The sequence below is a fragment of the Rattus norvegicus genome, chromosome 7, assembly GCF_036323735.1.
Source record: "Rattus norvegicus strain BN/NHsdMcwi chromosome 7, GRCr8, whole genome shotgun sequence".
Taxonomy (NCBI): domain Eukaryota; kingdom Metazoa; phylum Chordata; class Mammalia; order Rodentia; family Muridae; genus Rattus; species Rattus norvegicus.
This window is the reverse complement of record NC_086025.1, coordinates 12,708,720-12,735,118: the sequence shown is the minus strand read 5'-3', so window position 1 is coordinate 12,735,118 and position 26,399 is coordinate 12,708,720. Positions and strand designations below refer to the sequence as shown.

General features: G+C 44.0%; 2 protein-coding genes and 1 long non-coding RNA gene across 3 annotated transcripts in view; 1 reads left to right on the top strand and 2 right to left on the bottom strand.

Moving 5' to 3' along the window:
• The window catches only part of Ftl1l5 (ferritin light chain 1 like 5), a 576,109-nt gene that overhangs the window by 136,394 nt on the left and 413,316 nt on the right, over window positions 1-26,399 (bottom strand). The gene's annotated exons all lie outside the window — the stretch shown is intronic.
• On the bottom strand, window positions 1,725-9,992 carry Zfp472 (zinc finger protein 472). Its single transcript, NM_182823.2, has 4 exons — window positions 9,894-9,992; window positions 4,639-4,765; window positions 4,404-4,458; window positions 1,725-3,554 (listed from the first exon to the last, which is right to left on the bottom strand). Exons 1-4 carry the CDS (start codon window positions 9,912-9,914, stop codon window positions 2,156-2,158), a joined length of 1,602 nt encoding a protein of 533 aa, NP_877975.1. The 5' UTR covers window positions 9,915-9,992; the 3' UTR covers window positions 1,725-2,155.
• Window positions 10,100-21,734, top strand: LOC102548621 (uncharacterized). Its single transcript, XR_355279.5, has 4 exons — window positions 10,100-10,316; window positions 19,487-19,666; window positions 19,802-20,044; window positions 20,129-21,734. It is a non-coding gene; the product is annotated as an uncharacterized LOC102548621 (long non-coding RNA).

Below are 26,399 nucleotides of genomic sequence, written 5' to 3'. Positions count from 1 at the left end.
GGCCTTACCAAAACGCAATATCTGCTCACGACTAAAGTCCTAAAGTGGAAACAGAAAAGAATCCCTCATATAATGAAAGCAGCCATTAGCAAATGGAAAACTTAGGAAATATTAAATAAGAAAAAGTCAAAGAATTTTCATTAAGGTCAGGAAAGGACAAAGGTGTCCATTTTCTCCACTATTGATTCAATATAGTGCAAGACATCTTGGGGAGACCAACAATAAGAGAAGGGAACAAAATGAATATAATAAGAACATGTCAATATATCCTAAACTGCACACGATATCAAATAAGAAACTCTGAAGACTGGGCTGGGCGGTGGTGGCAACAGCCTTTTATCCCAATACAGACAATGTAAAGAATCCTTCAACTTTGCATGCTTAATTCTGAGTGTTCTTCATTTACTATGCTGGCATGTGCGGGATGTTTGAAAAGTACCATTTAATGCATATATATATGTGTATATATATATATATGCACACACATATGAAATATGTGTAATTAACGTAGATGCCAAGGAGGTAAGAAGCGGGTACCATATGCATTAACACTGCAGCTCCATGAACTTGTGAGTAGACTGATACAGTTGGGAACTCGTGTCCAGCTCTTTGCTAAGCCATCTCTCCAGCCCGCATTGTACATGTTTTCTGAACAACATAAGCTTTGTTGAAACAGTGCTGCTGTTTCTGTCCATTTCTAGCCTTATACTGGGAAACGTAAACCCACTGACACGGAAGATTATTGACCTTAGACTTACATTACCTCGGCGCAAATAGTTTCTTTATGCGTTTCCCGTTGCTGCTCCTTCAGTGTCTTGCTGGTCTCCAGTTGAGGGCTCAAGCTATTCTGCTTCAGCATTCTATGTAGAGCAGGGACCACAGATGAACAAAGTCACGCCCAAGTTACTTGCCAACCATATTTTCAAAAGTAAAATGATGATGATGATGATGATGATGATGATATCTTATATGAGAATAGACCAACTATAAAAACAATGCTCATGCAGTTATTAGAGTAACGTGTTTTATTCCAAGCACATTTAACAACTTCAACTTCTAGCACTTTTTCCTGAAAGGGAGCAAAATCACATTTGAAAGTACATTGTTTAGGACTGGAGCAATGGCTCAGCCATCAAAGACCCCGGCTGCTCTTCCAGAGAACTGGGGTTAAGTAAGATTCCCTGCACCTATGACAGCTCACAACCCTAGTTCTAGGGGAAGCCAACATACTCTTTTGGACTCCACAGGTACCGCACAAACATGGTACACACACATACATGTGGACAATACACCCATGTACAAAAATAAATACTTAGCTCACTGAGTTTCGGGATGTTCAGTTGATAAATAGAATCGATCCCAGGATAGGACAGAGTGATGCATCCCGGATGGCACCAAGCTGTGCTCGGGGCCTGCCTTAGGGATGTCTAAGCACAACAGATTGCTAAATGGGCAGGTTATGCCAGCCCAACTTCTCACACAAGGAATTTATTGTGGCTTGTTTTTTTTCAAATGTTTATTACTGATTTCATGTAATAAAGGAAATTTATTATACAAAACCAAAAGGCAAGTATTATGAATTAAACTAATGTTTTTAGGTTTTTTGGTGAGTTACTTTGGTAAACACATGTTCTGTTGTGAGACACTGACCTTATAAACTCAGCAAAATAAAACACTTTATTTAAATAATCAAGCATTTAAAAAAATACTCAGAACTTACTGTATCTCTTTCATGTGGTTTATTTTCAGAAACATTCAACACAAATTAACCTTCAATATCTTCACGTATTTTCATAGGACTTAGCCACATGAGATAATTTCATAAATTTTATCTTATTGGTAAAAACACAACTTTCTTATATTTACAATTTTATTTACTTGAAACTGGTTCATAAACCTCCCAAGGTGTGTTCAAACCCTGTAAACAGAATAGGCGTCACTGAATATTGTAACTGCCCTAGCCTTTCCTTTCTCATTGCTGGAACAAGACACAGCAGTAGAACCAGCTGTTCAGGTTGTCATCTTATGGAGAGCACGGGGGACCAAAATTATACTTCTACAATTCGCACAATCTTACAGTGTCTCTCCGTTTTCCTTCATACCTCAAAATAAAAGTTGACGTCAGACATCCCTATGATTTACACTGGTAGAAACATTACCCACTGAGTTTCTTCTCACTGTGAGTTCTTTCATGTCTGAGAAGGTATGTGGAGCACGTAAATGCTTTCCCACACTGCTTACATATATAGGGTTTCTCTCCTGTGTGATTTTTTTCATGTATCTGAAGAGATTTGGAAAAAGTGAATGTTTTCCCACATTGAACACACATGAATGGTTTCTCTCCTGTGTGAGTTCGTTCATGACTGTAGCAATCATCACGTTGGATGAAGGCCTTCCCACACTGCCTACATACATAAGGCTTTTCTCCAGTGTGAATTCGTTCATGTCTTCGCAAAGAAGTTCCCTGAGTGAAAGACTTCCCACACTGCTTACATACATAGGGTTTTTCTCCACTGTGAGACCTCTCATGTATGTGAAGGGATCTGGGGAAAGTGAATAGTTTCCCACACTGCACACACATATACGGTTTCTCTCCGGTGTGAATTCTTTCATGTTTGTGGCATCCAGTGGCATAAGCAAAGGCTTTGCCACAATGCTTACACACATAGGGTTTTTCTCCACTGTGGGATCGTTCATGTATGTGAAGGTATGCAGAACATTTAAACGCTTTCCCACACTGCTTACAGACACAGGGTTTCTCTCCAGTGTGAATTCTCTCGTGATAATAGCAAGCACTGGAATAGGTGAAAGCTTTTCCACAATGCTTACATACAAAAGGTCTCTCTCCAGTGTGAATTCGTTCATGAATGAGGAGTTGGCAGGAACGAAGAAAGGCTTTCCCACACTGCTTACAGGCAAAGGGTTTCACTCCAGTGTGAGTCCTCTCATGATTGTGACAGGTTCTGCGATCAATGAAGGCTTTTCCACAATGTGTGCATACATAAGGTTTCTCACCAGTGTGGATTCTCTCATGTTTGTGAAGCTGTGAGGGACGACTAAATGCTTTTCCACACTGCTTACATGTATGACGCTTCTCTTGAATGTGACTTCTCTCATGCCAGAGAAGGCTACAGGAATCACTCCATGCTTTGCCACACTGTTTACAAATGTAGGATTTCTCTTCAGTGAAAGTTCCCTCATAATCGTGATCGGAGGTGAAACTCCTAGAAGCTTCGTTAGCCTCTTTATTTTCGTGGGGTTTCTGTTTCATGGGAGGGTTTTTATGCATCCAAAGCAACTCGGAATAACTGAAGTCCTTCCAACATTTCTTATGTTTCAAAGTCTTCTCCATCTGTTCCTGATACTGGCATGGTTTCTCCCCAGTTTGACCTTTGAAGTGCATGTCTGAGGGTAAATGAATAAGGATATCTCTCTCACATTCACTTACGGCTGGAGGCATTTTTTCACTCACAACATGGTCTGGACTCTGTCGTTGCGTTTCTCCATACTGATTACCATGATGATATTTACAGAGTCTCTCAACCATCAGAGTTCTGCAAAACATGAAAAGAGTAGTCTGTAGTTTTATGGTTAGTCAGAGGAAGCACTGCAGGCTGTGTGCTGTGCCTCATGACTGTTGTTATTTAAGAGGCAGCGGCAGGAGCAATGCCTAACCGTACCATACGGAAAGACCCTTTCCCAGAGGCAGGAAATAAGAGTACTGACTTAATTCTCATAACAGTGTACAAACTGTGGGGAGGTAAGATGGTTCAGTAGATAAAGGCACCTGCTGGGAAGTTTGAAGACATCAACTTGATCCCTGAGGTCTGCAGGGAGAGGGTGAGAACCTATTCAGGAGGGTTATCCTACGACCTCCACAAGTGCACCACCGTGTACATGCATGCACCAATGCACACAGACACGAATAAATGTCTAAAGAGAGAACCATTATTAACACTGAATGCTGAACTGGGTCCTGAGAATGGAATACTATCGATGAGGTTCTATAACACTTTCAGGCATTTCACAAACATAACTATATATGCCACCAAGTCACAGATACGGCGAACATTTGTAACGCAAAATAGCTCTCATTATGGAATTTGACATAAATGAATAATTGTTTAAGTGATTTAGCGAAGTTGAAGCTCAATCTAAACCCCAAATTCACTTTACTTACACACGTTCTATAGTCAAGCCTAAGTGTGACATGATTAATATTCTGAAATTTTGTGCACAAAGGGAAGTTGTATAATGAACCACAGGAAAATGTTATCTAACTTTATATTGCTAGGATCTTTCAATAGTTCTAAGTGATCAAGCCCAGTGTATTTACAAAAGATTATCAGGTTTACCACCACCACCAAATACTGGATGCAAATCTTTTCCTGAGGGTAATTTACCTCAGGCTTCCTTTAGGATTTTGGTACTCTTCATTATCTTCTTCTTCTGTTTTCCCTAAAAGTAAACCCAAAGAAATCATTCAAAGCCTATTCAAAATTGCATTTTCCTGTTATAATATGGCTGAGCATGTGACATTCGACAACATTGTTCTTTCCCTTTTTAAAACATGCAACTGCAGACATGAGCAAGAAACAGCTGTTGTAATAAAACTCATCTTAGTAGCTTTGTTGTTACCTATGGAGATCAGGTTCATAAAGGTCTCCTTCATCACGTCTCTGTAGAGCTTCTTCTGACTGGAATCCAACATAGTCCACTCTCCTAGAGTGAAGTTCACAGCCACGTCCTCAAAGGTCACTGGCTCCTAAAATAATCCACATACATTTATAGGACGAATAGTGGTGAAACACAGGAGCTATACAGTCACATGCACAGTTTACTTTATGCTTTACTCTTCAAACAGTCACTGTATATCTGGCTGGCCCCTTCTAGTCCCACCGTCTATTCTCTCCCTTCTATTCCTTTCTACTCGCCAGTGTGTTTTCCACATGTAGTGTACAATATACACTACTTATCCTCCCTTACGCTGGCTTAGTTATAAAGACGGGGCTGGAATTCAACACAGTTTACTAAAAACAACATGATATATTTCCTTAATGATGTATTTATGTGTTAGTAGTATTCCACACACGTATACACATGCATACATGACAGCTCTCCTTCCCTGAGCTGGAGTTACAGAAGGTTGTGAGCTACAGGGTGCTTAACCTTTGAACCATCTCCCGAGGCCCCAGTATCCTTCTTCTTTATGGCACAATTCACCATAGCATTTACATGTGTGTTCACATATACACATATACATAGATCACGAGATCGTACATTTACATATGCAATACGCATAGGACAGTCAGACCTATATAGTGAGACACTGGAGGAGAGGAGAGGAAAATTAAGAGGCGAACTCTCAAGGCCAATAGAGAAAGGAAAGAACAATAACTCAACCAAACAGAAAAACAACCAATAAAAATCATAGGAATTGTTGGGTAGTGCTGACTCATGACTTTAGGCCAGCCCAGGAGGCAGAGACTGGTGGATCCCTGTACGATCAAGGCCAGCCTGGTCTACAGACCAAATTCTAGGATAGTCAACGCTACATAACACTGTTTCAAAAATAAAAAAATTTACAGAAATTAGTAAACCTCTCAGTAATGACCTTAAATGTGAATGACTCAATTCTCCAATAAATACATGCAGACTGGCTAATTGGACTAAAAGGTTAGATCCAAGACCTGGAGAGATGGTTCATCCATTAAGAGCACTTGCTTGGTGAGGATCTATCTGGCTTCAGTAGCCAGCATCTCACATGGCAACTAACAACCATCCGTATGGCCAGTTTCAGAAGCTCCAACAGTATCTTCTGGCTTCTGAAAGCACCATACATACATACATACATACATACATACATACATACATACACACACATACATACATACACACACATACATACATACACACACATACATACACACACATACATACACACACATACATACACACACATACATACATACACACACACATACATACATACAAACACACAAACACACACACCCACAATTATTAAAGTTTTCAATTTCAAAAATACTAATGGATATAGGTCAGCTATGCCTTCATAGAGTAATAAGAAGAAAATTCAGTAGTCTACTCTCATCCAAACTAAAAATTTACAAAGATACATAGCAGTGAAACTACACCACAGATTAAATGGATGTAACAGATAAAACAACATCTCATCTAAGAGATACAGAATATATTCTTTTCAGGAGCCCACTCGAAAGTAGACCATTCTAGAATACAAAAAAAAAAATGGAAATAATGTATATCCTATCAAATAAATCAAAGAAATAACACTAAAAATTACTATAAAGAAAAACTTAGAAAAAAATCAATAAATGGAAAATGAACAATATCTTGAATATCCTGAAACAAAAGAGTAAATTTTTAAATTCTTAGAATAGGATAAATATAAAGGAAAAATTGCTGTGATCTTTGGGATATATACCTAATGCAATATAGGAAGGAAGGTTATAACTGTGAGTGCTTGTTATAAAAAAGAGAGAGACTTAAAATAACCTAGTGATGCAAATACATGGCCTTAGAAAAATGAGAATAAGCCAAAATCAGTCACACAACAGTGAGAAATAATAAAGATCAGGAAAGAAAGTATGAAATGGACACCAAAAGATTATACCAAACCAAACAGTTGTTTTATAGGGGGAAAAAAAGGGTTTGCAAGCACCTAGAGATATCAACAAAAGGGGCATAAATTAATAAAAAGAGATATGACTTGGGGAGGTTATAAAAGGCTCCAGTAAAATGCAAAAGAACGTCAGATAATACTCTAAAAACTATATGCAAAAATCGGGAAAATATGTAAGAGATGAACAATTTTCTAGGCAAGGATGACCTACGAAATAAAACAACGAAAATAACCTAAACATATCTACAAGAAACAGGACTGAAGCAGTGACAATAGTGTGCCTGAGACACAGGCACGTCCAGTACTGTACGGAGTCACTGTCAAATTCCACAGACGCTTTAAAGACAACCTAATACAGATGCTCTCCAAACTATTGCATGAGAAGGAACCAAACTCATTCTGCAAAGCCAGCATTGCCTTGACGCTCGCTCTATCACTAAGAGTAGCAAACCAGGAGAGCCTGAGTACCATACTGTCTTCAAATTTCCGCTACCATACAGATTGGTCTAGTACTTCTCAACTCAGCCCCCACTCGGTTTATGAGAAAACAGGAGTATAGCTACATTTTTTTTAAACCCCAGCCACATGAATACCCCAGCCTCTAGCCCATGTCCTAATAGAATCCCTGTTTCCCCTCTGAAACCTCATGGGCTGGATCTCACTGTCCTCCTTTTTCTTAGCATTCTAAACTCCTACCAAAATGGCTCGTTAACCTCATCTCACAGCATTTTAGGGCTCCTCTAGCCAGTACAGCATCAACTTGTTCCATATTTGTTGTGCGGTTATTTTCTATTTAAAACCATTTCTCCCGTAGAGAAGGGGAAGCTTATAAATCTCGAGATACTCCTAAGACTTACAAGCATACTCCGTAACATAGAACAGTTGGGAGGGAAGGCAGGAAGAAGTTCCAGAACAGTGCAGGGCACATCAAGAACTTAACTAGAAAAACAAAAATGCTGTAAACACTAAAATCAACTTTCAAAATATTTTCTCTAGCAGGTTAAAAAACAAAGGTGTCGTTCTCAGACTGACCAACCCAGATGTTCTCGATGGGCAAAAATCACACTGTCCAGAGTTGGAGATAAGACCTGGCAGTTATGAGCACATACTGTCCCTCCGGAGGACCCACGTTCCAAGTATCCACAAGAGCTACTCAAACTGCCTGTAACTCCAGTTCCAAGGATCCACACCCATTTCTGGTCTCAGCAGGTACCCCCACACGAGCAACATACACTCACGTAAACATATTTATACGCATACATAAAAATATTTTAATCTAAAAAATACCAAAAATTACACTCTCTAGAAAACATAGTAACTATCTGAATTAGAAAGGAAATGAAAATATTAATATTTTTCCCAAGAACTATAATCCTGATAAGAGTTGTTTGGCTTTTGTTGGTTTATTTTGGTTATATGTAACAGGGTCTCACTGTGTAGCCCTGAAGGACCATGAACTCTGATATTGGCCCGTCTCTGCCTCCGACGGGATTAAAGAAATCCTTCCTATACACTCTAAATTTGGAGAAGTAGCCTAGGGCTAGCTAAACACAAAATTATACACAGTGGGTGGCTGGAGGGGGTGGAAATCACCTGTGATCCCAGTGTAATCCCCTCTTTCCCACCATACCTAATAAGATGCCCCCACAGGAATTGTCAAAATGGTGGCTCCATGGGCGCACCATGACATCTCAGCCTGGAGCTGTCACAGGAGCTGTCCACAGTGGCAGCACCTTCTCTCCAGCCTCCTGGAGCAGCTCCACAAAGATGGCACATCAAACAAAGCCACCTGAAGCCAGAAAGGCCTTCCCATCCCAACCCATGGGCCCCACTGCAGGGGAAAAGGTCGGGGGATGGGGGGGGCACCAACCCCTGAACAGGAAATCCCAAGATCAGGAGTTGAAATCCTGCCACTCCACCTCAATCTGGAAATCTGTCTTGAAAGCTCTGCCCTCTAAGAAATCCTATCCAAGCCCTGCCCAATTCCCTGATATCGGCTCTTGGGAGCAGTGGGCAGTCATCCCTGTATTTGTCCCTCCAGTAAGTCTCCTTTATAAGATTTACTGCCCGGAGTGACTCTAGTAAGAAGAAGCTAAGAAGAAAAGAAGCGAAGAGAAGAGAAAGAGAAGGGGCAGGGCTGAGACTCAGACTCATAAGTTCCCAAACTCCTCAGTTCAGCTGGGGATACCCTCCCCCACCCCTTTCCCTGAGAGCTGCAACACCTCTGTGAGGAGGCTTCCTCTCAGAGCTGTGTGGTTCCTGGGCTCCTGTGTTTCAGGATACCCTTCCCGTCGGTCAGTGTCCCACCTCAGAGCTGTGTGGTTGCTGGGCTTCCAAGTCCCAGGATACCCTCCCTTCTGAGAAGAAACACACCTAGCACTGTGAAGGATCTGAGTTCCCGGTTAGTTTGGTCTACATAACTATTCCAGACCAGCCAGAGTTACACAGTGAAATCCTGTATACAACACCATCCCTTCCTGCCCTGGGCTTTTTTTTTTTTTTTTTTCCACCACTCTCAAGGCTTTCCTTTGGAAAAGTTCTCCAAAAATACCCTTTTCTGCTTCAGAAATACCCTTTTTTAATCAGCTTGGTTGATCAGTACATACAAATTAAATTTGTAAGTAAACTTAAACTTCTCTTTCTTCTCCAAATTAGGGGAATTTGCCTGTCACAGCTAACAAATCCAGCTGTGTTCGCATAAAACGAACTCAGGATGTGGGATGCAAATGCAGGTCTAATGGTAAAGCGTTCACCTAGCATGACCTGAGGTTCGATCCCTAGTACTTTAAAAAAGATTAAAGAAAAAAAAAAGAGACAACCCTTCAGGGTGACCATAGAGTAAAACTAAGCAGAGAACAAGGAAATGAAAAAGTGCAAAAACACTGCAAAACACTGCACACCGCCCACGTGCCTTCACCGCAGTCTGGACGCGGCGTCACCAACTTGCCAGAGCTGCAATGTCTGCAGAGGCTCCGGTCCGCGGCGCAGACTCAACATAGGAGGACTAGAAACTGGGAACGAAGCAGCTTCCCAGGGAAGGCGCAGGACTGGACTGGAAACCAGACTCTGCTAGCTGGGCACATAACTCAAATGCACCCCGGGTTCAGGGCGCCACTACCAGACTTCACCTCAAATTGCTGCACACGTCGGGGAGCCGTCGTCACATTGCAGCAAAACCGGGGCAGTGTCAGAACCCTCCACCCACGACTCCAAGAGTCCAGGGCACACTCACCATTTCCTGCTTCCGATGCATCCAGGCGTTATCCCTACGGAGCCGCAGTATGCAGAACAGGTACCCGGGAAGCTCAAACACCACTCTCCTCCCTTCAGCTACCCGGAACTCAAATATGGCGGCAAGGGTGCCACCCTACACTATCCGTGCTTCTCATTGGATTGCTCAGGGGAGTAACAGTGTCACTGGTTGGTGACTTATTCCGGACCCAACTCGGTCGAACTGAGTTTACAGGTCTAGCAACGCTTGCCACCGCAATGGAAATGTAGGTACAGATTGCAACAACTGCCCCGTCTAGGTCTAGATTTTTCCTCTGAAATAAACCTGATTTCATCCTGGAGGATTATCACATTTCAGAACACATCTCAGCCGGGGAGTGGTGGTGCAGTTTCAACACCAGAACCTGAGAGGCAGAGGAAGTCTGTAAGTTCCACACTAGCTTTGTTTACATTAGTGAGTCCCGAGCCAGCCAGAGCTATATAGTGAGAATCCCCTCCACACGCACAGGTCCGGGGCTTCTGAAGATTTGTTAATTTTTATTTTTACTTATATTTCGCCGTGGATGAATCCGTGTGTGCGCGAGTGCTCACGGAGGCCGGAAGAGGGCGTCAGATGTCCACTCGCTTTTTCCATTGAGGAAGGTTTTTTTCCACTCATCACTTTACTTGGGGTTCGGGTTTCCTTGGCTAATGGAAGCTAGCTAACCACAGCGCTCCTCCTATTTGAGCTGTCCTCGTAAACAGTGTTTCAGGCTTGTGCAGGGCATCTCTAACGAGAGCGTTGGAATCTGAACTCCAGTCCTCGGTGTTTGTCATGCGCTCTTAACCACCAACTCTCCAGCCCCATTCACAGCCTCTTGTGCTCAATGGGCTCTTCCTAGTTTTTTCCAAATACAAATAGTGTTACAATGTCACTTTTGAAAAAAATCCCATCTTAAATCCTTTGCTCTTCAGAGTAAGCTAGAAAAAGTCATGATATAGCAAACCAAAACTGATTTCTTTTTAAATTTCTCTATGAAATAACTTTGAATATGTTCATTGATTGACTTTTAAAAAAAAACCCTGCCTTAATAAACTTCCTTCTATTTTCATATCGCTTACTTAGGCTCATCGTCATATAAGAACAAACATGTTGTTCTGAGCCTGGCTCATTTCACCTAACATGATGATCTCCAGTTCCATATATTTTTCTGCAAACAACATTCTTTGTGAATGAATAATACTTCATGGTACATAAATACCACATCTATTCTTTCCATTCATTCCTCTACCGCTAGGCTCCTTGGCTGACCCCATTGGATGTTCAATGCTGCAGTAAATGTGTGTGCAGGAATCTTAGTTACATGGTGACATTTATTCTCTTCCTGTATATCTAGTAGAGTATAGCTGGATAATATAATGATTTGCTTTTTAGTCTGGGGTTGGATGTTAAATACCGCTCCCCCCACACCCCACCAAAAAAAAAAGGCTCGTGTGTTGAAGATATGGTCCACAGATGTTGTTTGGATGTGATGGAAATTTAGCAGTCGGTGGACTACTGGGTGGAAGTAAGGTCCTGAAAGGTGAGCCCTTGAAGCAAGTATTGGAATTCTAGCCCTTTCCTAAGCAACCAAGCATGAACACTTATCTATTTACTTCCCAGCCACCATGAGCAGAGTAACTTGACTCCTTCTTGGACTTCCCACCAAGATCCTCTGCTTTACCACAGACCTAAACCAAAGGGATCAGCCAACTAGCGTGGGATGATGTCATCACACAGGTGTAGGCAGGTACAAGATAGAACGAGGCCTGTCAATGGATGAGAAGGAAGGATGAGCAGGAAGGATGAGCAGGAGAAAAGTTTGAGGGAACAGGAGGAGACTGGAACAGGAGGAGATTGGAGACTGGAGGAAACTGGAAAGGAAGCCTCTAAGAGAACATGGAGGCTGATGTTAAGATTCCTTACTGCACCTTTACAGGTTACTGTGAATGTTCATAAGGGATGGGTGTGTACAGGGCTTTGTATTCCTAAGTGGGCAATTATATCTTATCAATTGGATCAGAGGTTGTTGTATTGTGTGTTCTTTCTTGTGTCGATTTGAGTTCGGGAGAGTGTGTGGTGGCAGAAACAGTAGGCTGCCACGGAGTTGGGATGTATATTTCTGGCATGGTGAAGCCTGCCTTGGGAACTAGATAGGTAGAGAGATTGCTGCCAGGCTCAGAGAGAGGCCTTCGGCAGAGTGATATGGGATAGAGCAGAGAGGGTAACGTAGACTCCTTATGCCTCAGCCTCCCAGATGGGGGAATCACACGTGTGTACCATGCCTGGCTTCTTGATTCATGTGCTTATTTGACTGGCAAGTTTGAAACCTGTAGAACCTCTGGATCCAAGCAGCAACTCACACATGCTGGGGGTCAGCAACAGCAGAATTTCGTCTTCACAGAGAAAGCCTGTTTGCTCTCATGGCCTTTCCACTAAAGGGTGAGCCCCATTCACATTAACCAAGGCTGTCATCTCTTTCTACAGTACTGGGGAAGGAATCCAGGGCCTCTTGCATGACAGGCATGGGCTCTACCACTGAAAGCCATAAAGCACTTGATGTCCACACAAATAGATGCATCTCATTAAATCACTAGGTGCCTTAGTCCATCTAAATTGACAAAATGATCCACCACTCTCACAACCCCTCAATGGGAGAGGTAACAGTTGGCACCATCAGGAAATGGGGAACAAATGGCCACTTCTTATGACATGAGGGTTTTGCATCTTATGGGGCTTTCATTCTCCCTGTGGCCTGGAATGGTTGGTGGTATTCCAACTAAGTTTTGTCATCTGGGGGCAGAGGGGAATGAAAAGAAGAGAGAAAGAAATAAGGAGAAAGAGAAGTCCAAAACCAGGAAAGGATAGAAAGAATCAGTGAGTCACATTCATTCTTGGACCCCAATGTCACCCTCTCATTTTCTACAAAGGGAAAAATATCTCTCTTGTTCTTGCACCTTCCGGAACAACTCACTGGGTCCTATGCAACCGAACTAGGAGTTTAGCAGATCCCTAGCTGCTGTTTCCCTCGACATGCTATCAGGTGTTTCGTTTGGGGTCTCACTGTGTAGCTTTGCCTGTCCAGGAATGCACTCTGTAGACCAGGCTGGCCTCGAACTCAGAGATCTGCCTTCCTCTGCCTCCTGAGTGCTACTTTGCAGACTTGCTTTTTAAATTGTTGTTTATTTTGTTTTTTAATGAAGTTTTGCTTTGTATGTAGTCCAGGCTTGTCTTGAAACTGTGATCTTCTCATGGCTACAAAAGTCTTCTTTTTTAACTCCTAAATTATATATATAGCACATGTGATGATAATGGACTGTGTATTAGTTAGGGTTTTACTTCTGTGAACAGACACCATGACCAAGGAAGGTCTTATAAAGGATGACATTTAATTGGGGCTGGCTTACAGGTGTAACCCTGGCTGTACCACCAGTAGTGTTGTTGTTGTTGTTGTTGTTGTTGTTGTTGTTGTTGTTGTGTTGTTGTTGTTCTTCTTCTTCTTCTTTTTCTTCTTCTTCTAATTCTTCTAATTCTTCTTTTCTTCTTTTCTTCTTCTTCTTCTAATTCTTCTTCTAATTCTTCTTCTAATAATTCTTCTTCTAATTCTTCTAATTCTTCTAATAATTCTTCTCTTCTTCTCTTCTTTTCTTCTTCTTCTTCTAATTCTTCTTCTAATTCTTCTTCTAATAATTCTTCTTCTAATTCTTCTTCTAATTCTTCTAATAATTCTTCTTCTCTTCTTCTTCTTCTTCTTCTTCTTCTTCTTCTTCTTCTTCTTCTTCTTCTTCTTCCTCTTCCTCTTCCACACTTGCACTTAAAACATGTTACTTTCAGCTGTGCTGCCATGCTTAATTACTTCACTGTCTGACTTAAGCAAGTGACTGCACCTTTCTGTTTCCTCTTTCCTCCTCCTACCTCCCGCCGTCTACTATGGTTTAGGAATCCTCTCACAGAATAATCTGGCTCTTCTCTGGAAGGTGGATCTGCACCAACAAGGAGAGAGGAGAATCTAGGGACCATGTACTCTAAGATGCTGAGACTTGCAAGGTCTTTTTGTTTGTTTGTTTGTTTGTGAGCACACTGTCACTGTCGTCAGACACCAGAAGAGGGCATCATAACCCATTATAGATGGTTGTGAGCCACCATGTAGTTGCTAGGAATTGAACTCAGGACCTTTGGAAGAGCAGTCACTGCTCTTAATTGCTGAGCCATCTCTCCAGTACTCTCCAAGGTCTTCTAAGACCAGAAATTGAACTAGCTGGACTGGGAGACATGAGGAAGATGGGCAGAAACATTAGCTACCTCCGGGGTTTCCTGTGGTCAGGCTTCCAGGTGAGGATGAGTACCATGAAAGATGACATTAGACAAGAGTGAGAGAGCTGGAAGATTCTTCTGCCGTGGATAGAATGTTAGGGAAGCCAGGTGTGGTGGTGAAGGCCTATGATCTCAGCACTCAAGAGTCTCAAGCTCTGAGTTTGAGGACAGCTATGGTAATATCCTGTTTAGAAAATGAGAGGCTGGGGATATGGGCATCTCCCCAACAATCTCTCCTGTTTGTTTGCTGTGTGCGTGTGCCTGTGTGTGTGCGTGCGTGCGTGTGTGTGTCTTTGTGTGGTCACATATGCATGGGCATGTATGTGGGTGGATGTGAGCAGGTTGTGGAAGCCTGAATTGGATGTCAGGTGTCTTCCTCCATTGCCTTCCGTCTTGTGTGGTGAAGTAGGATCTCAAGTAAGTCCAGAGCTCACATATTCAGGTAGACTTGCTAGCCATCTTGCTGTGGAAATCCTCTGTCGTTCTTACCCTGGCATTACAGATGAAGAAGGAGGAAAGGAAGGAGCAGGAAGAGGAGAGAAGGGAAGTTCTCACTCCAGCTTGACATTTATGTAGGTGTTGGTGATCTGGACTTCATTTCTAAACTTATGCAGCAAGGTCTTTAGCCACTGAGCCCATCTCCAGCCCCTTGTAGAAAGAGATGTGGCTGCAGACAGGTTAGTCTTTAGACATGGGACTGGTGGATGCCTTTGTGGTCAAGAGTTTTACTACCAAGCTTCAGTTTCCTCATCTATAAAATGGGAGGATGATGCCATGGAATCATGATCCTAGCATACCAAGGAGCTCAGTGTGGTTGCCCCCATAGACTCTTGTGTTTGAATGCTTGACTCATGGAAAATGGCACTTTTAGGGGATGTGGCCTTGTGTGGATTTGTTGGAGGAAGTGTGTCACTGTGTGGGTGGGCTTTGAAGACTCCTATGCCCAGGCTCTGCCCAGGGCAGAAGAGAGTCTCCCATCCTAGCTGCCTGCTGAGGACAGTGTCTTCCTGGCCGTCTTCAGATCAAGATGTAGACTTCTCAGCTCCTTCTCCAGCACCATGCCTGTCTGCACACTGCCATGCTTTCTACCGTTGGGAGCGATGCCCTTGAAACCCTCCATTATTGATGTTATTATTATGGTAAGAGTTAAGTATGACTGGGTTCATGGAAGATCCCCAGCCAGCTGCAGAAGACTAATGCAAATCTGGTGGTCAGGATGAATAAATGATATGATAAAGCTCTGACCTTGCTGATGAAATACATCTGATGTCAAGATGCCCAATGTGATGACATGTAACCTATCTGAAAAACCAACAACCTGCTGACTAATAGATATGACAAACCTGTGACCTTTCTGACATCCTGTCAACATCAGCCAATTCCCTGACCACATGAATATTGTGTCCTTGGCCTGCGTAAATGTTTCCCACTTACCCCCTCCCTCTGTTACCCCTGTTATGGTATAAATTCAGCCTTGGGAAAAAGTAAAGTTGTCACCTTGATCAGACTTTTGTCTTGGCGTCCTTCTTCTCGTCTCTTGTCCCCCATTCTCTTCCAGGTAGTACCCTCTGCACCCTCGTTGACATTCTACCATGATGATAACAGACTGAACCTCTGAAACTGTAAGCCAGCCCCAATTAAATGTGTTAGGAGGAAGGGTCCAGTGTTGTACACATTGGTACAACAATAGTGAAGAATAAAGTGTTAGAGCTGAAGCGATGGCTCATTGGTTTAAAGCACTGGTGGTTCTTGCAGAGGCCTGGGTTCAGTTCCTAGCACCCACACGGAGGCTAACAACTGGCTGTAACTCCTGTTTCTTGGAATCTGACTCACTCTTCTCATGTCTCTGGGCCCAGCACTCACATGATACATAGATACATATGTTGGCAAAACACTTACACACAGAAAATAAAAATAAATGTATCTTAAAATGAATAAGACTTTGTACTTTTGAAGTAACTAGAAGAGAAGAGTTTGCATATTGCCACCACCGCCCCCCAAAAGGTGGATCTTGGGTCTGCAAGATGGCTCAGGTGGTAAAGGCACTCACAGGTAGAAGAGGACTGATTCCTCCAAATTATCCTATGACCTGGACATGCACACTGCCTGAGCATGTATGCACTCATGTACATCATACACGTAATGTTTCAAATGAAATCTCAGAGATGACGACTGTGCTGTCAGCTAACATTGGAGCTTTTCTGTGCTTGAGATGTAAAGGGACATTCTGCTCTGTACTTGGAACAGACAAGAATTCGTTTTTATTTTTATTAATTCATGTCTTACGCCAACCTCTCCTACGGGCTGTGGTAGCCTCTGACTTACTGTGTAGCTGAGGCTGGCCCAGACCACTTTACTCTCTTCCTCCACATCCCCGGTCTGGGATTCCACACCTGACTGGATTTAGTTCTTAATGTTTCTACATTGTTAGCTTTCTGAACACCTTCCTCCAGACCATGTATCCACTCCTAAGACCGTGTAGATTGTCTTCACTGAATGATGACCACTATCTACTCCTAAGACCGTGTAGACTGTCTTCACTGGATGATGACCATTATCCAGTTCTAAGGCCGTGTAGACTGTCTTCACTGGATGATAAGTTTTCAGGGTCTGTGTCCTCCTCAATCTGAATTCCACAAGTTTGATTTTCTGTTCTTTTGTTTGTTTCTATGATTGTTGTTGTTGTTTTGTGGTTTGGGGCAGGGGGAGTTGAAACAGGGTTGCTTTGTGCAGCTGTGGCTGTCCTGGAACTCGTTCTGTATACAAGGCTGGCCTTGAACTGCCTGCCTCTGCCTCTTGAGTGCTGGGCTTAAAGGCTCTCTTCCTGTTCTTGTTCAATAATAACAAAGTTTTAAAATTATTTTTACTATAATTTTATAATAGGTTTTTAAAAAGATTTATTTATTATATATAAGTACACTGTAGCTGTCTTCAGACACACCAGAAGAGGGCATCAGATCTTATTACAGATGGTTGTGAGCCACCATGTGGTTGCTGGGAATTGAACTCAGGACCTCTGGAAGAGCAATCAGTGCTCTTAATGACTGAGCCATCTCTCCAGCCCTGTAATAAGTTTTAACAACTAATAGAATGGGTTTCCATTTGATTGATTGATTGATCAATTGATTGATCGATCCCTTGATTAATTGGTATGTGCCCATCCATGCATGTGTCCCTTGGCTTGAGTGTGGACAATTGGCAAGAGTAGGTTCTCTATCTCCTTCCACAGTGGGGATTGAAGTCAGAACATTAGACTTGGTCCAGGCATCCCTACCCACTGAACCATCTCACCATCCCTTTCCTATTTTTAAAACTAATGTATCTTTAATCAATCTTAATTCTTTGTAGCAGAATAAGTTTTGTGGGGTTTGGGACACAGCTTAGTGGTGGGATGCTTGCCTAGGTGCACAAGGCTGTCTCTAGCCCATGGCTGGAAAGAAAGAATCATTGTCAGGTTCTAAAACATAGGCTAGGTAGAATTTTATTAGGTTGTGTTGAATTCATTTGATAACATAGAAAGATTTCATGTCTTTTGTTGTTCTTGTTTCTGTTTTTCCTTTTTCTTCTTTTCAAGACAAGGTTTCTCTGTGTAGCCGTGGCTGTTCTGAAACTAGATACTAGGATGGCTTCAATCTCAGAGTCCTGCCTCCCAAGTGCTGGGATTAAAGGCATGGGCCACCAGGCACAGCAAATTCACACCTGTAAATTGTAAACATAGGTCACTCCACCCTGCAGTATGGGACGCATCTATTGATTCAAATAATCTTGTAAGCCCTTTACGGTTATCTGCTTCTGCTCCCCCCCCCCCCTTTTTCTTTTTTTCGGAGCTGGGGACCGAACCCAGGGCCTCGCGCTTGCTAAGCAAGCACTCTACCACTGAGCTAAATCCCCAACCCCCTGCTTCTGCTTTTGTTGTCTCCTTTTATGATTTTTTTTTCATGTGGCCAAGGCTGGCTTTAAACTCTGTATGTGTCAAATCAGCCTTTAACTCCTAATCCTCTTATCTCTTGTCCAGGCTGGTGAAACCACTGCACCAGGCTCACTGTATACTCTTTAAAGCTTTCCGGTGAAAATGTAAGGCAACATTTAGGGCTATCTTTTCAGGGATATCCTCTTCTTTAAACTATTTCCGAAGACTGAGGTTCAGTTGGTAGAGTGTTTGCTGAACATGCATAAAATCATGGCGGTTTCAGTTCCCAGCACGGTATACAACTGGACCCTGGCAGTTGTATGCACAGGCCTGTAACCATAGCACTCCCTCAGTAGAGGCAGGAAGGTCAGAAGTTGAAAGTCATCCTTGGCTGACAGTAAATCCGAGGCCAGCTTGTACTGTATGAGACCTTGTATTCCCTGACACACACACCCCCCGCCCCTGCCTCTTTTCTGAAATACCAAGTCATCTTCTTGATGACTTCACTTTTTTTTCTTCACTTGAGTATGATTTTATACACATATGTGTTTTACCTGTATGTATGTACCACGTGTACATGCAGGGGCCAGAAGAAAGCATCCAATCTTCTGGAATTAGAGATACAGACTCTTGCGAGCCGTCTCGTGGTCACTGGGAGTTGAACCTGGGTCCTGTGAAAGAGAAACACAGATATCTCTCCAGCCCCTAATGTATAACCTTTGATTCAGAACCAGCCCAGTAGCAGTTCAAGTTTGTAATGTCAACCCTTTGGGATGTGGAGGCAAGAGGGGCCAGGAGTTCAAGGCAGCCTTGTTTTCATGAGACCTTGTCTCAAAGACAATCTTTGACTCACTTGGTATTTTTGTCTGTCTGTTCTGAAGGATTTGCCATGTATCCCTGGCTGTGTGTGTGTAGACCCTCCTGCCTTCAGAATCATAGAGTTCCCCCTTGCTCTACCTCCCCTGTGCCGGGTAGGATTAAAGGTGCACACACTGTGCCTGACCCACTTGGAATTCATCTCACCTGACAACGGATCAGAGAGAAGTCGTTAAGTCTTACACGGTAGTGAGGCTGAGCGGGGTTTTGGTTTTGCTCTTAGACAATTGTGTCTGGTGTCCCTTAGGGACGACCTGGCCCAGCTACCCTTCCTGACCATGAGCGTCAAGGAGAGTCTGCGGCTGCAGTGCCCAGGCTCTGTGATCTCCCTTGGCTACACTCTGGACATTCTCCCTCTGGGTGGGCCTGGTCATCCCCAAAGGTAGGCTCCATCGTTGGAAGGCTTAGGGTACTGGGTAGAACGAAGGGCTCTAGTGGCAGAACTAACCTTGGGCTGGTAATACTCACCCAACAGGGGATGTTACCAGCATCTTCAGGAATCATCACAACCCTTCATTCAGTCAGACCAGACCCTGAGGTACGGCCCCTCTCCTCATCTCTGGAATTTGGGAACTGGGCAAGGCCAAGATAGAGAGGAGGCGTGGCCCTGGCACTGGAAACCTGACTCCTGTCTCCACTTCTGTATTTTCCCCAGGTGGGTACTGACTGGGTTTTCGAAGAAACCCAAACCATCTCTCTCTGTTGCTCTCTCCCACCCTTGCCTCTCTCCCAGGTCTGTGACCTCTTTCTGACCCAGAAAAACCTCTGGCTTTTGTTCTCTTCTCTCCAGGCACGGATGAAGCCAGAGGGTTTGTGGTGTCAGGATGTTGTCTGGGGCTGCTGGTGAAGACAGGCGGTGACTGGGATGATCAGGGTTCGGAATCTCCTTCCTGCCTTCCACTCAGGTGGTGCATAAAGGTTTAGAGAATCAGCATTGAAAGCGTAGACAGATCACAGTTCTGTGCCCTTCTGCTAAACTGAGCTAAAGTCTGCGTTAGGTTCAGACTATGTAAATGTCAAAATGGAGTCCCAGGTAAGCCTGCGGCAGGGATCAGTCAGGTTGGATCCAACGGTGCGTGGTGGGTCCTGACAGAATGTCCACCCTACCTTTCCTCAGGAACTGCCTAGGACAGACTTTCGCCAGAGCACAATGAAGATGACACTGGCACTGACTCTGCTGCGATTCTGTGTCCTGCCGGGTTAGATACGGAACCGCGCGGGAGACCGCGGAAGCTGATCCTGCGAGCGAAGGGCGGGCTGTGGCTGCGGGTGGAGCCGCTGACCCCACACCTGGTTTGATATCACCCCACCCACCCACCTCATCGGGATCCCAGAATTAACAGAGGTGTTGCCCACACTCGAACCTCACCATATACCAACAGGGGGCGCTATGAAACCGGACTGGTGCCTTTGAGTCCAAGAGCTTTCCTGTCCTCTAGGTGACCACAGGGCTTCCTCCCTGAGCTAGACTATCCTGTAAGAGCCACTGTAGATGTCTAAACAAAGGAGGGAACGGGTTTGAGCTTCTGTCACTGAAGCAAACACTGCATTTTCTTTTGTTTTTGAAACAAGGTCTTACTCATACAGTCGTAGTAGCCTAGACCTGACTGTGGACCAGTTTACAGCAAACTTCTGCTGAGACCTCAACCACCCAAATGGTGCAATTAGAAGGTGGGATAATTATTAGAAACAAAGGGCAGTTTCCCAGGGGAAGTCTGGGAGCCCTTCAAAATGATGTTAAATGATGTCCAAGGCTTGCAGTGTTTAAGACCATTGAGGCAGCTTGAATTTAAAATGGCATCACATTGCAAGCACCCTGTGTGGTGATGTCCTTTCAGGTCTCCCCTTATTCCTCCTGGGGCTGGGGAGGTGGCTCAGTGGAGAGACAGGAGGATCCCGGGGCCTCACTAGCCAGCTAATCTTGTGAAATCAGAAAGCTCTAGTGCCTTTAATCCTGGCACTTGTTGAGGTCAGCCTGATTTACCAAGCATGTTCTAGGACAGCCAGGGCCACACAGAGAAATCCTGTCTGGAAAAAAATAAAGGGGGTGGGGTGGGTGGAAAATGGGTTCTAGGTTCAGTGAGATAATTTGTCTGATGAAGTGGACGGAGATAGACAAAGAAACCTGATGTCAACCCCCAGCCTCCTCATGTTCAAGCTTGTGCACACATGTGCATGCATAATTTCCCTTATCAAATCACTTCTGGAATTTGATTTTTCTCCCTCCCATTAGAAAGCAATTAAACTGATTCCAGCTGGGCACACATCCGTAATCCCAGTATTTGGGGGACTGACTGGGAAACTTGATTTTCAGACCAGCCTGGGCTACATAGAAAGTTTGAAGAGTTGCTGGGGGGGTACATTGAGTCTTAGGGAAGAGACACCATGACCAAGACAATTTTGTAAAGGACAACATTTAGTCAGGGCTGGCTTACAGGTTCAGAGGTTCAGTCCATCGTCATCAAGGCGGGGACATGGTAGTGTCCAGGCAGGCCTGGTGCAGGAGGAGCTGAGAGTTCTACATCTTCATCTGAAGGCCGCTAGAAGACTGACTTCCAGCCAGCCAGGAGGAGGGTCTCAAAGTCCATTCACACGGTAGCAGCACTCTTCTTCCAAAAAGGCCACTCCCTGGGCCAAGTATATTCAAACCCCCACACATAATGAGATCCCATCTTAAAAAACTCAAAAGTAAATAAAATCCAGAATTTTACATTTTCCTAACTTCAGAACAAAAATTTTCTTTATGTTTTCTTCATCTCTTGTGTTCTGTTCTTACACAGTGTCTTTCCGGCAGGCTGTGGCTTAAATCCATTCCTTGTGCCCTTGGACACTCTAACTCCTCCATCGCCGTGTCACGTGGCCCGTGCTCCATGATTGTTGTTTGTATGTTGTCTGTACAGATGTACACGTGTGTTTATGTGTGTGCAGCAGGCAGAGGGCAGCCTAGAACACAGATGCTCGGGACGCTTCTCCACCTCCTTTGATACGGGGTCTCTTGCCAGCCTACAGCTGGACAGTTGAATACGGTTGGCTAGAGAGCTCCAAAGGCCTGCCTGTCCCCACCAGTGCTGGCATTGCACATACCCACCGTCCAGTTCTGGGGACTGAGCTTGGGGCTCCATGAAGGCCAGGCAAGCAGGCACTCCATTCACACTGTTCTCCCCAGCCCCTCCAGTGAGACTTTTAGCTGAGCATGATTTACTTGTGGATGTGTTGAAATGGCATCTACCTTTGATTTTGTTTTCAGTCCATAGTCATCCACATGAGAATACGAAGGGAGGGGAGCATTACGTATCACCAAAGGTCTTGAACTGTGAGCAAAATCAAGGGGCGGATGAACTTTGGGTTTTAGTCCCTCAGAATTTGCTGTAAATGCAGCTCAGGCTTCTTCTTCATTCTCTCAGCTGCCATGAGACGTTTACTGTCATGGGTTCCCTTCCATGATACTCTGCTTCACCACAGACCCAAACCAATAAGGGAAGACCACTATGGCCTAAAACTTTTGAAACCATGAGCCAAAATAAGCATTGCTATAAACCGTTCATGTATTTTAGAGGACTACACTAGTTACTTCTTTCATGGTGACAAAAAGGGGGGGATGGCAATGAGGTGGGGGGGGTGCAGAGAGCCACACAGTCCTGAATGTATGAACTCAGCCTCCTCAAGGACCCCCAAGACCCCGGACCCATGGAAATGGTGAGGCTCAGAGGGATGCCAAATATCTGCTCTGAATGTGAGTGTTGACTTAACAATTACACCAGCTAACACTAGTGTATCCAGAGCCTGTCAACCACAGCTTCCTCCTCCCTGATGTGGATTCCGCCTCAAACTGCTCCAAATCAGAGACTTCTAAACCTAGACCAGCTAAGCCCTCCTCCTGTGCTGTGCATAATAAATGCTGAGGACCCACGGAGTAGAGAGAACTTACTTCTATTGTCCTCTAACCTTCATGTGATTACACACGCACACACACACGCACGCACACATTAATGTAAGAAATAAAATTAAACATGAACTTGTTACAGAATTTTAGCAGAACTGTTGTATCTGGCAGGAATCCAGAGTTATGTCACCTAAGCTTTAAAGTAGCCCTCTGTCGGTGATATTGTTATCTGAGAATTTATGGGGCTGCTCTTTTGAAGGATTCTCAGACCCTTTGCACTTCTTAGTCCAGAGACAGGCCTGGTACACCAGGGAGTCTCCCATGGCTAAGAATTGCTTATCGAGATAATCCCTAGGTCACATAAGAAATTTCGGTATTTGGAAATTTACTTGCTAAAGGTGCCTTATGTATAACAATAAAAAGACCCGTTAGGAAGTTGTCAAGATTCAGTCCCACAGAGGCTGTTCGTGTGTGTGTGTGTGTGTGTGTGTGTGTGTGTGTGTGTGTGTATGTGTGTGTGTGTGTGTGTGTCTTTCCTCAATCCATCAAACTACGAAGCCCTCCCACAGTCATACCTAGATGTCCTTTTCTCTAAATAACTGGGGGTGGTGCCATTCAACCAAGTTGAAACACTCCAGTGGAAATGTAGGCTTCGATTTTTCAAAACCTATTTTAATAAGGTCTCTTAAAAGCTTTAATATCTCTTCTACACCACCACCCACCAGAGGTAGTAGAAAGGAAAGGTTAATACGGCAAAGGAGGATGTGGACTTGTTTAGAAACATTCCTTTAGAGCAAATCCCATCTGCGTTGTCAGGATATCAGCAGTTCAGTTCCCATGAGTCAGCAGCTGCAGCTCAATCTACTCACAAACACCATTCACAAACCAGGAATGGCAGGTCAATCCAGAAGAAACCGCAAGGCTCTGCCTATTGCTGATAAGGTAAGACGCAGCCAGAACACCACCAGAAGTTTTTTTGGTGTGTTTCTTTCTATGAAGTCACGGCCAACAATGACCAACAAAGAATGATAAGGCCTACCAAACCACCCAGCATTGTCAGTGAAGACCAGCGATGGCCACCAAAGAATGGCAAGGTGTGTCAATACCACCCAGCATCGTCCACTGTCTGTTGGGCTATATTTATATCCTTTCCAACTATCACGTGTTCTCTCGAGCATCTGCTCTAGCAAAGAATCGAACGCCCTTTCCCCAGGCTGTCTCCAGAAAATTACATGTCTATCCTTAGCAAAACATTCTCTCGTGTGTCTGATTCAGCAAAAAAACAACTTCTTATAAGACAGTTTCCAAAAAAAAAATCACATGACACAACTGAGTCTCCAAAGAAAGCAGAAGTTTCCACTTTAGGGAAAAGAAACATGGTTTGCCACCATGATAGAAAGCAGGCTGAGGGGGTTGGGGATTTAGATAGGGGGTTGGGGATTTAGCTCAGTGGTAGAGCGCTTGCCTAGGAAGCGCAAGGCCCTGGGTTCGGTCCCCAGCTCCGGAAAAAAAAAAAAAAAAAAAAAAAAAAAAAAAAAAAAAAAAAAAAAAAAAAAAAAGAAAGCAGGCTGATTGTACAAGGATATATTTCCCAGGGGACCCTTCTATTATTATTATTATTATTATTATTATTATTATTATTATTATTATCATCATTCCTTCTAGGCTCTGCCCCACAGTTACCTGGCAACAGTCAGGTATGCCTGACTCACTATGGAAGGGGTTGCCTGCTCCTTCCTCACTCTTTTGCTCTCCTGTTCTCTTACCCTCTTCCCCCTCTCTCCCTTCTCTCCTCTTCCTCTCACCCCTCACTCTCCACCTTTTCGTGTCCCCCTCCCTCTCTGTCTGTCTCTCTGTCTCTCTCTGTCTCTCTCTGTCTCTCTGTCTCTCTCTCTCTCTCTCTCTTTCTGTCTGCCTTTTTCTGTCTCTACTACCCCCTCAACTCCCTTCCCCATGCTCTAAATAAACTCTATTCCATACTATATCCATCGTATGGCTGGTACCTCAGGAGAAAGGGATGCTTCATCATGGGCCCAAAGAAGCACCCCCTTCCCCTGCACCATACCTCACCTCCACTAAACATATCCCTGGCCTCCTTTTTCTTTTTTTTATAAAACACAACAACGAGAACAATTATTACTATTATTATTTTACATATTTCATGTATGTGGGTGTTGTGTCTGCATGTGCATCTGTGTACAAGGAGGGGGCAACAGATCCCATGAGACATTAGATCCTGTAGTGGTTGTGAAACACCTTGTGAGTGCTGGGATTTGAACTCAGGACCTCTGGAAGAGCAGCCAGTGCTCTTAACCGCTGAGCTGTCTGTCCAGACCCCAAGGTACCCTTCTTTAAGTGTTCCTTTTCTACGTTGGGATAATTGGTGCTTGTCAGGGTTTTTGTGTAAGTTGTTATCACCCAACCTAGAGGTAAGTGGGAAGGGAAAGAGGGAAGGAAAGAGGGATGGAGGAAGACAGTAGGAGGAAAGTAGAGGACTCAAGGAGAGAGACTGGGTGAGGAATTACCAAATCCAAATTACCCCCAGTATGCCCTCAGGATTCTGTGTGGAGTTCCCTACCCACCCCGACATGCACCCCACCCCGCCCACCTCTGCAAACTGTTTTTCAAACAAGTTCTCCCACAGATCCCAGGCTGGACTTGAAACTGTGATTCTCATGACTACAAAAGTTGTCTGATTCCTGAGTGAGGTAGCCCAAACCCAGAAAGATAAGCATAGTGTGTACTCACTTCTGAGAGGGTGTTAGCTGAAAAGGACAACCTCGCCATAACCCACACACCCAGAGACGCTAAAGAAGGCTCAAAGCGGCACAGATGGGTCTCCCTGGGAAGGGAAACAGAGCAGAGGTGGACTGAGGGCAGATGAGAGTACAGGAAGGAGCAGGTGGGAGGGAGAGGGAGAAAATACTGGGAGAAATGACTGGAATGGGGGGCACTTTGGTAGAAACCTAATACAATGAGAACTCTCAGGAGGCCGACCCTACTGAAAACTCCTAGCACACAGAGACTGAACCAGACATTTTCTATAACCAGGCACGGCTTCCTTCACAGAGCTTGGGATACCAAGCCAGACACAAAACCTTCAGTCCTGCAAGATGTGTTGGGATAGGTGGCACAGAACTTGGGGAAGTGGCCAATTTATTACTTGGCCAACTTGAGATCTATACCATGAGAGGGAATCCGTGCCTGACACTGGAGAGCCAGGAAGCTGAATAGCTCAGGCACCTATGATAGAGTAAAAAACATGAACGGCAAAATAAAATAAAAATAAATGCATATAAAATAAAAGTTGCCTTACCCCAATATTTAATGAGTATCCAAGACATCAGCCCATGCCTAGCCCCGCCCTCCAGCCTGTACCTCCTCTGCTCACGCCCCGCTTAGCCTGGCCTCAACCTTCATACTTTCCCTCAGATTTCCGATGCTTCAGCCTCAGATGAGCTTAATCTATACTCTCTGAGCCAGTGGGTTCCAGCAGGGTTGCATT